This window comes from Asparagus officinalis, chromosome 4, assembly GCF_001876935.1.
Source record: "Asparagus officinalis chromosome 4, Aspof.V1, whole genome shotgun sequence".
Lineage (NCBI taxonomy): Eukaryota > Viridiplantae > Streptophyta > Magnoliopsida > Asparagales > Asparagaceae > Asparagus > Asparagus officinalis.
In genome coordinates, this window is record NC_033797.1 from 63,161,956 (window position 1) to 63,175,942 (window position 13,987).

Sequence of the window (13,987 nt, forward strand, 5' to 3'; positions counted from 1 at the left end):
TACCCATTAACCCAAATTAATTGATCACTTTAGTGGGTTATCCTGAAGGATAGTAATACACATTGATTAATCATATATGCCCACAAATAGATTTATTAGATTAAATCCAACAAATCACATATATTTTATTATAACTAGTTTAGGAGTAACCAACAGGTGAAAAGAAAGACCATGAATAAGCATACCAGGAAGAGCAAACAACCCTAAGAAAACTAGTACAATTAAGAAGAATGATATGAAACTAATGCATAAGCACAATAGCATTTGAAAGTGCAGAGCCTAGAAACTAGTTGAAAAGCATAAACACGCCTGTACATTAATTTCCCCAAAAATCAATATTTTTTCAAATTGAAGAATATTCCCTCTGCTCTTATCAAAGAATATAATAAAAAAACTAGTTAAAAAGACAATGATTTCCTCATTCAATGATTGATCCTGGTATCCCCATTCAATGATTGATCCCTTAGTATTCTATATAACCTTACAGAATCCATCATAAACTTACATACACGAAATTCTTCAATGAATACCAGTTCTCAAATGATCTCAAATCTAAAATAAATTTTTTTATAAGATTCATCTCATAATTTACAACCCATCAACTTAATTGAGAAAAAAACTAGTTAATTTAATTCATAAAATTGGTTTTTAATGTGAATTCCTCAATTTAAAACGTAAAGAAATATGCCGCAAGTTAAAAAAAACTGATTAATTTCTACATGAACCAAAAAAACCCAAAGTTTTTTTTACTATTATGTCTCAAAGGAACAATAACTAAAGGATCAAGCTTTATGAATGATTTCTACAAATAATATAGAAATGTTGCATGAATTTACGATAAAAGATTAAAATTTTAATCTTTACTATAATACCCTTTTGGTGCAACCAAGAAAAAGAACTAGGATGAATAAAGGAAGCTTTTTACCTTGAAGATGGCGGCGAATAGAAAATTTGTCATGAGCTATTAGGGAAACTTTTCACGCTAGAGAGTAGGTGGTGAGGATATGGCCAAAGGAATCTGATCACTTCTCAGAAGAGATCCTTAATTATAATTTTGAGATTTAATATTTTCTTGTGGACCCCCTGCATCTACTTCTGCTGTATTTCTGGCGATGACGGAAAAAATATCAAGGAAATAGAGGTGTGAAATAGCAGAAGCAGTTTTTACAGAAAAGTAGTATCTACTTCTCCTATTTCATCTACTTCATAGCTCTTTTCGTGCAAACAAATAGACCATTAAAAAACAAAGAAATGTGTAAGCTTGTTGAATATTTAGATACACTAAATACTGTTGGATTTTATTTAACAAAATCTAAACTGTTCAAAAATCAAATGGAAATTTATATTATTATGATTGGATCATAAAGTCAGCGAGTCGTTAGTCAGAGGGCTAATGTTAAACTTATACTGTTTATGTGTGGGACCTAAAGTTCACACAGGGATACATATATAAACTAAAGTGGAAATTGAAAAGGTTAAGCCGTTCTTGATCCAGCGAGAGTTTCTTGACTGAAATTTTTATTGATTTTTAAAATATTTAAATATAACAAGGGGTTTTTATTTATAAACCTAAAGGTTTACTTCCACGTAGCAAAAACCCCCCCACTTACTTTCTAAATGTTACAATAGTCCTGATATAAAATTTGCTTACCTTTAAACCCAAAATATATAAAATAAACTGTATTGATGCGTGAAATAGGGTATCTAGTTAGATGTATAGCTGCACACAGTGGTGGATTCAGAAAAATTTTCTTAGGAGGGCAAACGACAAGTACTTACTACCTAAAAATGAAAATGCAATTATTGATTATATAATTATGGGCTAAACTCAAATGGAATTGGCTTTTAATGCAAATGAGCTCAGATAGGTACATAGGTATTGGCATATAACAAATACTGGGCATTTGGTGCAAAACAAAAAAAAAGGGGGGGGGTGGTTCGGGGGTGGGTGGGGGGGGGGGGGGTTGATAAAATTTGTGAAGCCCTTATATAATGTAGTTATGCAGAGAAGATGTTTTCCGGTGTAATGGACCCATACTCTAGGATGTGAAGATACACCCTAACGTACATTTAATATGTTATAGCTATCATACTATATTCTGCGTAGCTCATATATTTGTTCGGGAAATGGTAAAGGCACACATTAAACACACCTTTGGACACACTCCCCCCTCTCTCAGCTACAGTGCACGGGGCCCACATTGAATTTTTTTAAAAAATTCATGTGGACCCCATGCAACTGTAGCTAAGAGAGAGGTGTGTTTGTGCCGGCGGCGGAACTTTCCTAGGGCAACAACGAATCAATATTCGAACGTAAACCACAAACAATATGCAAACCACAATCAACAGCAAGACACACCCAATTACGTGCGTTCGGCAAGTTGCCTTACGTCCATTGGGGGCAAGGAGGGGAGTTCTTTTCCTACTAGAAATCAAGAGAATACAAATAGGGTTACAAATCTCTCAGACCAAACCCTAAAACAAAACTCTAGATCTCTCCAAAGCTCTCTCCCAAGTTCGGATGCATGATTCTCCTTTCTTTGGCTGCCTCAAATTCGTCCAACTCTACCACTAAACAAACGGTTTAGGTATATAATAGAGACTACACAAACGAACGGCGTCGAAAAACCTGAAAAACTGATATTCCGCGTTCGTCGTCGACCGGGTACCGTGCACCAGCGGATCAATTCCCGGTCGACCTCTCTGTCGACCGATCACCATCCAGCCGGTCGACCGACCTCCTTCCAGACGCACAGGAACCCTTGTGCACGAATCCGGTCGACCGGACCGGTCGACCGCCGCCTGTTTTTCCTGATTCTGCTGCTGATGCTGAAATTCCTTCAATTCTCCACCTCGGCGAATGTTTCCACCAAAACTGAGCCGACACCAAACCATCCAATAGTTCCTCAACAGGTCCGGGAACAATACTCGAGCTGAAACACGATCTCCCCTCATCTTGATCAACTGATCAAACCGGCTGCATCTAAAGACTGCCTACGTATCCTCTTGCCCAAGGAATCAAGCCGAACGTAGTTCACCCAAATGGCCGCCAACGGCCTCAGCACTGAAGGATGTTCAAAAGCTTCAAACAATGACCAAATTTCACTCCTGAAACAACTTTGGTCAACATATCTGCAGGGTTGTCATTTGTGTGGACCTTCTCCAATATGACATCTCCATCATCCAAGACGTCCCGTACAAAGTGGAATCTGACGTCGATGTGCTTCGTGCGCGCATGATAAACCTGGTTCTTCGCCAAATAGATAGCCGACATACTATCACAATATATCCGAATAGTCTCCTGTGCAATCCCCAAGTCCTCCAATAATCCACGCAACCATAAAGCCTCCTTAATAGCTTCAGTAACTGCCATATACTCTGCCTCTGTAGTAGAGAGAGCCACTGTGGACTGAAGCGTGCAACGCCAACATACAGGTGCACCTGCCAATGTAAAAGCATAACCTGACGTAGACCGGCGTTTGTCAAGATCTCCAGCATAATCTGAATCCACATAACCAATACAAGCCTGCCCGTCCTTCTCATCCTTCTGAAACACTAAACCAACATCCACGGTGCCTCGAACATACCGTAGAATCCACTTCACGGCCTCCCAGTGACCCTTCCCGGGGTCATGCATGTATCTCGATACCATGCTCACGGCCTGTGACAAATCTGGCCTCGTACACACCATCGCATACATCAAGCTACCTACTGCACTAGCATATGGGACCTTCGACATATAATCTCTGTCCTCAACTGAAACAGGTGACATCAACGCTGAAAGCTTGAAGTGGGGAGCCAATGGTGTGCTAACTGCTTTTGCATTGCCATCAAAGCTGAATTTCTTCAACATCTTCTGCAAGTAGCTCTTCTGTGTAAGCTTCAATTTCCCCTTCACCCTGTCTCGCTCGATCTCCATACCCAATATCTTCTTTGCCTCTCCAAGATCCTTCATCTCAAACTCGGATGATAACTCCTCTTTCAGCTTTCGAATAGCCGAAGAATTCCTGGAAGCAATAAGCATATCATCAACATATAAAAGCAAATATATGAGCTCACCATCCTGTAGCTTGTGCATATAAACACATGGGTCATATGGGCTCCTTGTGTACCCTCGGCCAATCATAAAGCCGTCGAATCTCTTATACCACTGTCTTGGTGACTGCTTCAAACCATAAAGAGACTTCTTCAGCTTACAAACCAAATTTTCCTTTCCTGCAGCTTTGAAACCCTGTGGTTGTGTCATGTAGATCTCCTCATCTAAATCACCGTGTAGAAAGGCTGTCTTCACATCCATCTGGACCAAATCCAAATCCAACTGTGCCACCAACGCCAATAAAATCCGAATCGACGAATGCTTCACAACGGGTGAAAATACCTCGTTGTAATCAATGCCCTCAAGCTGTGCATATCCCTTGGCAACTAATCTGGCTTTGAACCGAATGTCCCCAATAGAAGATCCCTCCTTCTTCGCATATACCCACTTGCAACCAATAGCTTTCTTACCCTTAGGTAGATGTGCAAGTGTCCAAGTGTCGTTCTTCTGAAGAGACCGCATCTCCTCCTCCATAGCTTCCCTCCACCTGATCGAATCGGGGCTAGACTCTGCCTCCCTGAATGTGGCTGGAACCATATCATCAACGACCTCCACTGATAATGCATATGCGACCATGACATCATTATACCTAGCTGGCCGACGAATCTCTCTCCTCGGTCTATCTGCTGCAATGGTCCTCTGAACATGACCCTGTTCCTGAGTCCCATGATCTACTGTATCCTGTATCTGCCCATCTGTCATCTCATCTCCTCCCAGTGTCACCTCTGTAGGAGCCTCAATGGATACAGTGTTCTCTGGAGTGGGTGGAGTCACATCATCCTCCACCTGCTGCGATATCTCTCCTGTCTGGTCTCCCTCCACCTGCTGAGGGGTTCGAGGCCTCATCATGTACGCCTCGTCAAATGTGACATCTCTGCTAATAACTATCTTCTTGTCCTGTGGATCCCATAACTTGAAGCCTTTGACTCCATCTCTAAATCCCACAAAGACTGCTTTCCTCGCTCTCGGATTTAATTTACCATCACTGACATGATAATAAGCTGGACACCCGAATATCCGAAGCGACTCATAGTCACTAGCCTCCGAACCAAACCAACGCTCCAAAGGAGTCTTCCCGTCTATCGCAGTGCACGGCAACCTGTTCACAAGATGGCTCGCATAAACCAACGCCTCGGCCCAAAAAGATCTAGGCAATCCACTCTGCGTCATCATACACCGCACCTTCTCCAGCAAGGTACGGTTCAATCTCTCAGCCACCCCGTTCTGTTGCGGTGTCTCTCGAACTGTGAAGTGTCTTCTAATGCCGTGATCCCGGCAAAACTGCAGAAACGGATCACTCTTGTACTCTCCACCGTTATCTGAACGTAGAGTCTTCACCTTTCTACCTGTCTGCAGCTCCACTTTCTTTTTCCACTCCACAAAAATATCCAGGACCTGATGTTTATGCTTCATCGGGTATACCCAATTCCTCCTGGAATAATCATCAATGAAAGTGACAAAATAGTTGGCCCCACCAAGAGATGTGTTCTTGGAAGGACCCCAAACATCCGTGTGAATATAATCCAATGTACCTTGGGTGTTATGAACAGCGGTGCCGAACTTCACTCTAGTCTTCTTCCCAAGTACACAATGCTCACACAATTCCATCTTGCAGGTCTTAGCACCTTTCAATAGCCCCTGTTTAGCCAATGACTGTAGGGACTTATCTCCTGTGTGTCCAAGTCTCATGTGCCATAAGGTGGTAGTGTCCTCCTCTGTAGTGATAGAAGCTGCCAGACCCCCTGTAACTGTCTTGCCCTTCAAGTAGTATAGGTAGTTTTCCCTGACACCTCGCATCACCACCATAGAACCCTTCGTGACCTTCACTGTAGCATCCTCTAAGATCACTCGATATCCTGCTGCCTCCAAAGTCCCAAGAGAAATGATGTTCTTCGTCAACTGCGGCACGAACCTCACTTCCTTCAATTCCCTCACTACACCATCATGCATCCTGATCCGGACTGAACCAATACCACCAATAGGGCATACGTGATCATTACCCATAAGCACGACATCCCCTCTTTCCAGCTCCTCAAAGCTAGAAAACCACTCCCTCTTAGGGCAGATGTGATATGTAGCTCCCGAATCCATCATCCACTCCGTGGAATCCGCATAGCAAACCGACGGTAAAGCAGGGCATGAATAGCCTGAAGAATCTGAATCTGAATGCTCACCAATAGCTTTTGCAACATTCACTTCTGAAGCTTGTGCAGCTTTCCCCTTATTCTTTCCGGCTTTTTCTTTCCACTTTGGGCAGTCAATCTTCCAATGTCCTTCTTCTTTACAATACCGACATTGATTTCTACCAACACTCTTATAGGCACTCCTATTCTTTGACTTTGAGCGGTTGAACTGACGACGGTTTGGATCTCGGCCTCGAACTGCTAACGCATCTCCCGATGCCTTCTCGGAGGGTTCACCATCACTCTTCCTCAACTCATAGTTCACCAAAGCTGAGGTCACCTCCTTGTAGCTAACTGTAGTTCTTCCATTGATCATAGTGAGAACGAACGTACCATAATCATCTTCGGGCAACGAACACAGAAGTAGCATCGCCTTGTCTTCATCCTCAACTATAATATCAACATTGGCCATATCTGAAAGTAGCTTAGTGAAATTGTTGACATGCTCCCTGATGGAAACCCCTCTCTTCATCTTGAACTGGTAAAATCTCTTCTTCAAGTGAAGCCGATTCTCAATGCTCTTCGTAAGGTATTTCTCATTGAGTGTTTCCCACATCTTCTTCGCCGACGTCTCGTTCATAACATCATAAATAAGATCCGGCGTCAAGCATGACCTAATAACACCACAAGCTCTACTGTTCATCTTTCTCCAAACCTTATCCTCCAACTCAGCGGGTTTCTCTTTTAACTCAAGAGTCTCCTCCAAATTCTGTGCATCCAAAGCATCCATCACCTGACACCTCCACAATCCAAAATTGATCTTGCCATCGAACTTCGGAACATCAATCTTCGTGTTATTGATGCTCAGACTCTGTATCGCCTTTGTTAGAGACGAACCTGACGTGCTTGCATCTCCCATGTTGTCGATCTAGCTCTGATACCAATTGTTGTGCGCGGTGGAAGCTTTCTAGGGCAACACGAACAATAATTCGAACTAAACCACAAACAATATGCAAACCACAATCACAGAAAGAACACACAATTTACGTGGTTCGGCAAGTTGCCTACGTCCACGGGGCAAGGAGGAGGGAGTTCTTTCTACTAGAAATCAAGAGAATACAAATAGGGTTACAAATCTCTCAGACCAAACCCTAAAACAAAGCTCTAGATCTCTCAAAGCTCTCTCACGGTCGACCGGACCGGTCGACCGCGATCAATTCCGGTCGACCGGCCCGGTCGACCGATCACCATCCAGCAGAAGCCCCAAAAATCCAGAGAGCCGTCGGTCGTCCGCACCGGTCGACCGAAACATCTGCGGTCGACCGGGCCGGTCGACCGACCTCCTTCCAGACGCACAGGAACCCTTGTGCACGAATCCGGTCGACCGGACCGGTCGACCGCCGCCTGTTTTTCCTGATTCTGCTGCTGATGCTGAAATTCCTTCAAGGTGTGCCCCAAGGTGTGGTTGGTGATGTGCCTGTAGTGTCACCCTTTGTATTCAATATTTTGGGTTGCCAGATAAATAAACTTTGTATTTTGGGTTTGTTGGAACACATAACCATGTGGGTTTTCTTGTAAATGGGAGTAAGCCTTCGGGTGTACATAAGCAGAAAACGCTACAAAAATCAAGACTCTGCCTCCCACAAAACTTTTAGCCTTTAGCTTTTTAACTTACGGGTCCCATTACTCCTTTTCAGACGCAGGCTCTCTCCTCATCCGTCCGATTATCCCAACGCCATTCCCAGTCCTTTTCAACGACAACAACCAGAAAACAAACAGAAAACAAGGGGGATGTTTGTCATAAAAGATCCTAACATCTCTATTAATTATTTATTAAGCACCGTAACTCTTGCATGTTTCTAATTCATACCTCCAAATCTATTAACTTGCTTTTTCTAAAATCCCCAGCCCTTAATTATTTGTTAATTTTATGTTAGGCCTAAATCTTCATATTTCTAATTTACACCCAAAATCTATGAAGTTATTTAAAGAATTGACTATTGCAGATAAACCTACATATCCCGTTATTTGGGATGTAAATAAAAAAAAGGACTTCAAGGGCTACAATAAAATTAAGAAAGAAGTTGGAGCCCAGCGTGAAAAAAAAACCCAAACAAAGACTTATTTATATTATATAAATCATAATGCAGAGCTGCTCAAATTTGCCAAAACAAAAGCAGAGTTTGAGTTCCTCAGTGGTCTTGAAGGAAGACGATGATGATCAATTTGGATAGGTTTTTGTGGTCGAAGAAGACTTGGGCTGGCTTGGGTTTAGGCCAGTTTGTTTCCCTTCTGATAACTTCTACTGGCTTCTCGTCTTCTGAGCTCTCAAGGCGAGGTGAATTCTGTACATTTATCTTTAAAATGAGGTTTTTTTTAATACCCAAGTTGAAAATTTTTGATTTTGTTGAAATGGGTATTGCTTGGTTTCAGGTATCAATGCTCCTACGTCTCAGTCCTTCTTGAACTATTTGCTGCTGGCGCTATTTTATGGCGGTTTTTTGATCTACAGGAGGAAACCTCTGCAGGTATTTATTTTTAAATTTCTATGTATTATGTCCTACAATAATAAATGATATTATTCTTCTATTCTAGGACAGTTCAATTCCTGAAAGTAGGTGTTTCAGCAGAACAGAGAAATTTGGTCATCTCAAGGGAGGCGTTAAAAAGTGCAGTTGTTATTGATTATTTCAGAATCAGGGCTAAACTGCAGAAACTGACTAATTGATTTTACTACTCTACTATTTCCAACTTGAGGCACCTTTTGACCTTTTTTCTTAGATAAACACTCAGAGTTTCGACGTCTGTGTATGAAGAAATAACCTAACATTGTTTCCCTTTAGATAAATATTGAGTTCCAACATCTGTGTATGAATCGAAAGAAATAATCTAACATTGTTTAGCATTACACAAAGCATTATTTGAGAGCCATAGATACTTTTCTGGAGATTATGTTGATGAAAGATAAATGAGTACTAGTATTTATGTGCAGTTGGAGGTAGTACCTTGATGACATTTTAAATATAGCACTAGGCATTTATTTGTAGTTCTGGTAGAATTGGAGGCAGTTTATTTGCTTATATCAGAGGGATGCAATATAGGAGCACTTTTCCTTCGCCATAAACTTTTGACGTGTGTAAGTACTTTGTTCAAATGGGGAAAGGGGTAAAACTTGTTCACATATTCATTGTTAAATTTTGATTCCTTATTTCCTTCCAGGTCACAGTACTGACAAATGAGGAATAATTTACATCTTCTGGAATCTATCCTTTTGTTTACTGTCTCCTACCAGACAACCAAACAGAATAATGAAGACTTTATCCTCCTACAAGAGACTTTCTTCCCCCCTCAGAATTGATTCTTCAAGAAGATAGTTATTCCTTGCATATGCTTCTTCTCTTCTTAATGTCTTTTAAATTTATATTTTTGTAAATTAATGTTCCTGCCACCATCAATCTCGTGAAAAATGGGCATATACAAGTTCAATTGTTCCATTATTTATTACGCAATCAGCAAATTGGTGATGTTTTATGATTGATACTTGAGGTTGTTGTTGAGCCATTTTTATCGTCATATAATCTACTGCACATCTGACCTAATCTTAATGGAAATATGCTTGATGAAGACGACACGGACACTGAACAAGTAGGCTTAAACACATTAATATCAGGATATTTTCATTGTCATTCAGAATTACCTCCTTGACCTTCAATCATATGTAGTTATTCCGTTCTTTTACTTTAACATTTTAACTAGTCTGATTTATGTGCAGATGCGTTGGTATTACTACCTTTTGCTTTCTGTTGTTGATGTCGAGGCCAATTTTCTTGGTGAGTACCTACATTCTAATGGATTAATCAATATGATTAAAGCATGTCATAGGATATCTTACTATATGTTTCTGATGAATTATTGTTTTGCTTTCACCAAATAGTATAGATTTATGACAACGAGATTGGGTCTAATATGTTGTGAAAACTATAATTTCTTGTCCTCTGTGATTGTAAAAGATTATATTCTCTCTACTTTAATCCAATCTGATCTTTTATGTTCAATCCAGGCATTAAGCTTATAATTACTGTTCTTCAAACTGATGTTTTCTTTTGTACAATGATCAAGATGTAATCCAGGCATTAAGCTTATAATTACTGTTCTTCAAACTGATGTTTTCTTTTGTACAATGATCAAGATGTCTAAATTTGCATTCTTTCCACAGTGGTGTTCTTCAAACTGATGTTTTCTTTTGTACAATGATCAAGATGTCTAAATTTGCATTCTTTCCACAGTGGTGAAGGCTTATCAGTACACATCTTTGACAAGTGTCATGCTTCTGGACTGTTGGTCGATTCCATCTGTGATATTCCTGACATGGCTCTTCTTGAAGACAAAATACAGACTGAGGAAGTTTGCTGGTGTAGCCATCTGCGTTGCTGGACTTGTTTTAGTTGTATTTTCTGATGTACATTCAAATGACCGTGGAGGTAGCTAAACGCTTTCTCACTCTTGATTCAAGTTTTCTTAGTTGTTCACTCTGCCTATTTCAACTGTATATTTGCTATTCAAAATTTGTTGTGTATGCTTTTATCATGCAACTGCTAATTTAAAGGCCTTTTGTCATTTGAATTAACTGTATGTTATATTAAACAATACAATACATCTCTCAATCCTCAGTGAAATAGTGGAGTTTGGTATAGGACATGTTTTTTAGAATCTGGTGGCCTCGATCTTTGTCAGGTTTAATGTTATGTCTAATATACGGATCAGATATTTATTGACCTAAGATAACAATTCTATGTTCAGTAGAAACTTTTGTTATAAAAAAGATAAAAAGAGTTTTTTTTCCTCATATTTTGGTTGCTTTCCTGATCAGGAGGTCCCAAGCCCTTGAAAGGAGATATGCTCGTGATTGGTGGATCGATGCTTTATGCAATTAGTAATGTTAGTGAGGTATGCTTCGTTTTAAAGAGCTATAATTTGATCTCCTGCGTTTTCTTCACTTTCTATGTAAAAATCACAAACCAGAACTATTTAGTCTCATTCCAGACAAGTGGGTTGAATTTAAAATTCCTTATGTCCCTTGGGTATTACAATTACCACTTATATATGAGAGATCACTAAAAAGCTTGCATAGTCGTTTTCTAGAAATTCTGGTAACTTTGTTTTATATGTAATCCTTATCACATTTGGAATCAAAACTCTCTTACTTTTGCTTTTCTGTCTTCGCTGCACATGTTCAGGGGATCTTAATTCATTAATAATAACATGAAGCTGCTCTGTATTACTATTTTGTCTTTAATGCTGCTAGCAGAACTCAAATCTACTTGTGCTATTTTCTTTAGGAATTCCTGGTGAAGAACGGGGATAGGGTCGAGTTAATGGCAATGCTTGGCATATTTGGAGCTGTTGTTAGTGGTTGTCAAATGTATCCTTTTCTATTACAATTATTGAATGGTCAGCATTGCCCTACTGATTGAGTACTCTATAGGAGACATTTAATCGGAATTTCATAATCAAGTAGAACATTCCAATATGCGATGAAAAATATATGATTAGAATCCATGTTTCATTGATAATTTTTACCATTGTAGAATATGTCTTGAGCGTCTATATATTTCTTGATATCATTTACATATGGCTAATCTTAGATAACTTGTCATCTGCTGTTAATAAGGTGATTTTTTTAAAGGTAGAACTTACCTGTTGAGCGTTCATATTTAGCTTCTTACATAAACTTATGGTTCATAAACAGTCATAAATGGAAAACATGGCTCTTACAGTAAAATAAAGTAAATTAATTCTCAAAGCCTCTTTTTCAAAGTGAAATTGTTATCCAATTTGGTGGATGAAATTTCAACTGCTGATTCAAAGTGCAATATTCCATTCTTCGTGATTATTCTCTTTGACATGATTATCCAGGTGAACCCATATAAACTCATCCCGTCATTGTAATATTTGTATTATAGCAACCTTAATTAGTCCTCAGAAGCTTTCTTGAGAGAAATGAGCTTAGATCTGTCCACTGGACAACTGGTGCGGTAAGCCACTCATGCTACGCAACATCTTTCTTTTTATTGCACTTGGTCTTTCCTTTCGCTTCTTTCTTTTATGCGCTATAATTTTGTGGTGGCTCTTCTTATGGTTCATAATCTTGTTACTTTCAACAGGTGCTACCATTTGTTGGATTTGCACTCGCAATGTTTCTGTTCTACTCTACGGTTCCCGTCATACTAAAGGTGTGTTCCTCTAACAGTTCCATGATTTAATTCTGTGACAAATGGTTTCAAAGTTCAGCTGGATGTCTTCTTTAGAGCTTTCTTAATGATAACATATTAAAATTTGTTTGGATACCGGAGAGGATGGGAAAGAAATTTAATCATTTAAGAAGCCGATCTACATGTTTGTCCTGTGAGCAAACAAAATTTGATTCATGTACCTGCTTCTTGAATCTTGATAAATATTTTTTTTAAAGAAAATATTTATATTCCTCTTTCATTTCTTTCTTTAGAGCCTTTCCACCTTAGGTTTCAGTACATTGCCAATGGCGATTTATGGATATATGCATATCTTTACTTCCATTTGAGTATCCTGCACTTACAATGTCGAGTATATTGCCAATAATATTGTTCTTATCAATCACATTTTAACACTAGTATATTCTTTTTTCTTTTTTCTATTTTTTTTTGCAAGATAAATTGTTCATCAATTTTATTTTTTTCTCAATCGTGCAGATAAGTGGATCAACCATGCTCAATCTTTCACTTCTAACTTCTGACATGTGGGCTGTCCTAATTCGCATATTCGCATATCACGAAAAGGTCCTGAATGATTTCCTCTATATCCTTAATTATCGCCAATATTATTACAAAAATATCATGAACTTTGAGCCAATTTGGTTTACATCCTTCCAGGTCGACTGGATGTACTTCATCGCTTTTGGGGCTGTTGCAGTGGGGCTTGTGGTTTATTCTGGGTACTCATGATCACTCATCTACTTTATTTCTGTCAATATCTATGGCAATGAAACATTGCTCATACAATGTGCATCTTTTTAATGCAGAGGCGATAAAGACCAAGGTGAGAGTACCCTGCATGTATCCGAGATTAGCCATGAAGTAGAAAAGGAAATGGATGAGGAGGCAGCCATCAGGGATCCAGCCCGAGGATCCTCTACGGTAGTCGAGAACATAAACTCAAGTACTGGGAATGGTAAATATCCCATTACAGTAGAGAAATAGGTGGACCGAATAATAAAGACGACGCGACAAATACAGAATACAATCATGTAAAAGACCTTGATAATGCTTTGTTGATGGTGAATGATGACAGAGGCGGTGGCAGAATTTTTGAAGAGAGAGTATGGGGAAATGTTTTCAGCCTCAGTAACAAGAAGTATAGCCTGTTTGATATCTATTATAGTAATTGCTAGCAATTCAGCGATTTTGATTTATGATACAGAATTTATGTAACTTTAGACAATGGACTAAATATATAATTGCTGCCAATATTTTTGGTTCATGTAATTCCTGCTTTCACGCTTTCTTTTTTTTTCTTCACTTTCACTGTATTCATATAAACTGTGTGATCAAGAACACTGGCAGTCGGTTTATTAGGGCTACCCAATAGTGCTAAATCCTGATACATCTAAAAATTGCTGAGTAATAGTAAGTAGAAAATTTGTAGTCCAGTTCAAACTCTAAAAGAAATTAACAGTACAATAACGCAACCATCTTCTGATCTTGCATGTGTTTATTAAAGAAAATTTTCATAA

At 39.3% G+C, this 13,987-nt stretch overlaps 1 protein-coding gene across 5 annotated transcripts; it reads left to right on the forward strand.

Moving 5' to 3' along the window:
* Nucleotides 8,365–13,739, forward strand: LOC109837582 (solute carrier family 35 member F1-like). Of its 5 annotated transcripts, none has more exons than XM_020405891.1 (11): nt 8,365–8,557; nt 8,653–8,747; nt 9,992–10,049; nt 10,506–10,700; nt 11,090–11,166; nt 11,559–11,641; nt 12,203–12,254; nt 12,384–12,452; nt 12,948–13,034; nt 13,128–13,189; nt 13,277–13,739. In XM_020405891.1, exons 1-11 carry the CDS (start codon nt 8,434–8,436, stop codon nt 13,452–13,454), a joined length of 1,080 nt encoding a protein of 359 aa, XP_020261480.1. In that variant the 5' UTR covers nt 8,365–8,433; the 3' UTR covers nt 13,455–13,739. The 5 variants fall into 5 exon arrangements, with proteins under 5 accessions (XP_020261480.1, XP_020261481.1, XP_020261484.1 ...); XM_020405895.1 differs by lacking the exon at nt 8,365–8,557 and adding an exon at nt 9,808–9,864; XM_020405893.1 differs by lacking the exon at nt 8,365–8,557 and adding an exon at nt 8,815–9,864 and having other exon boundaries at nt 8,655–8,747.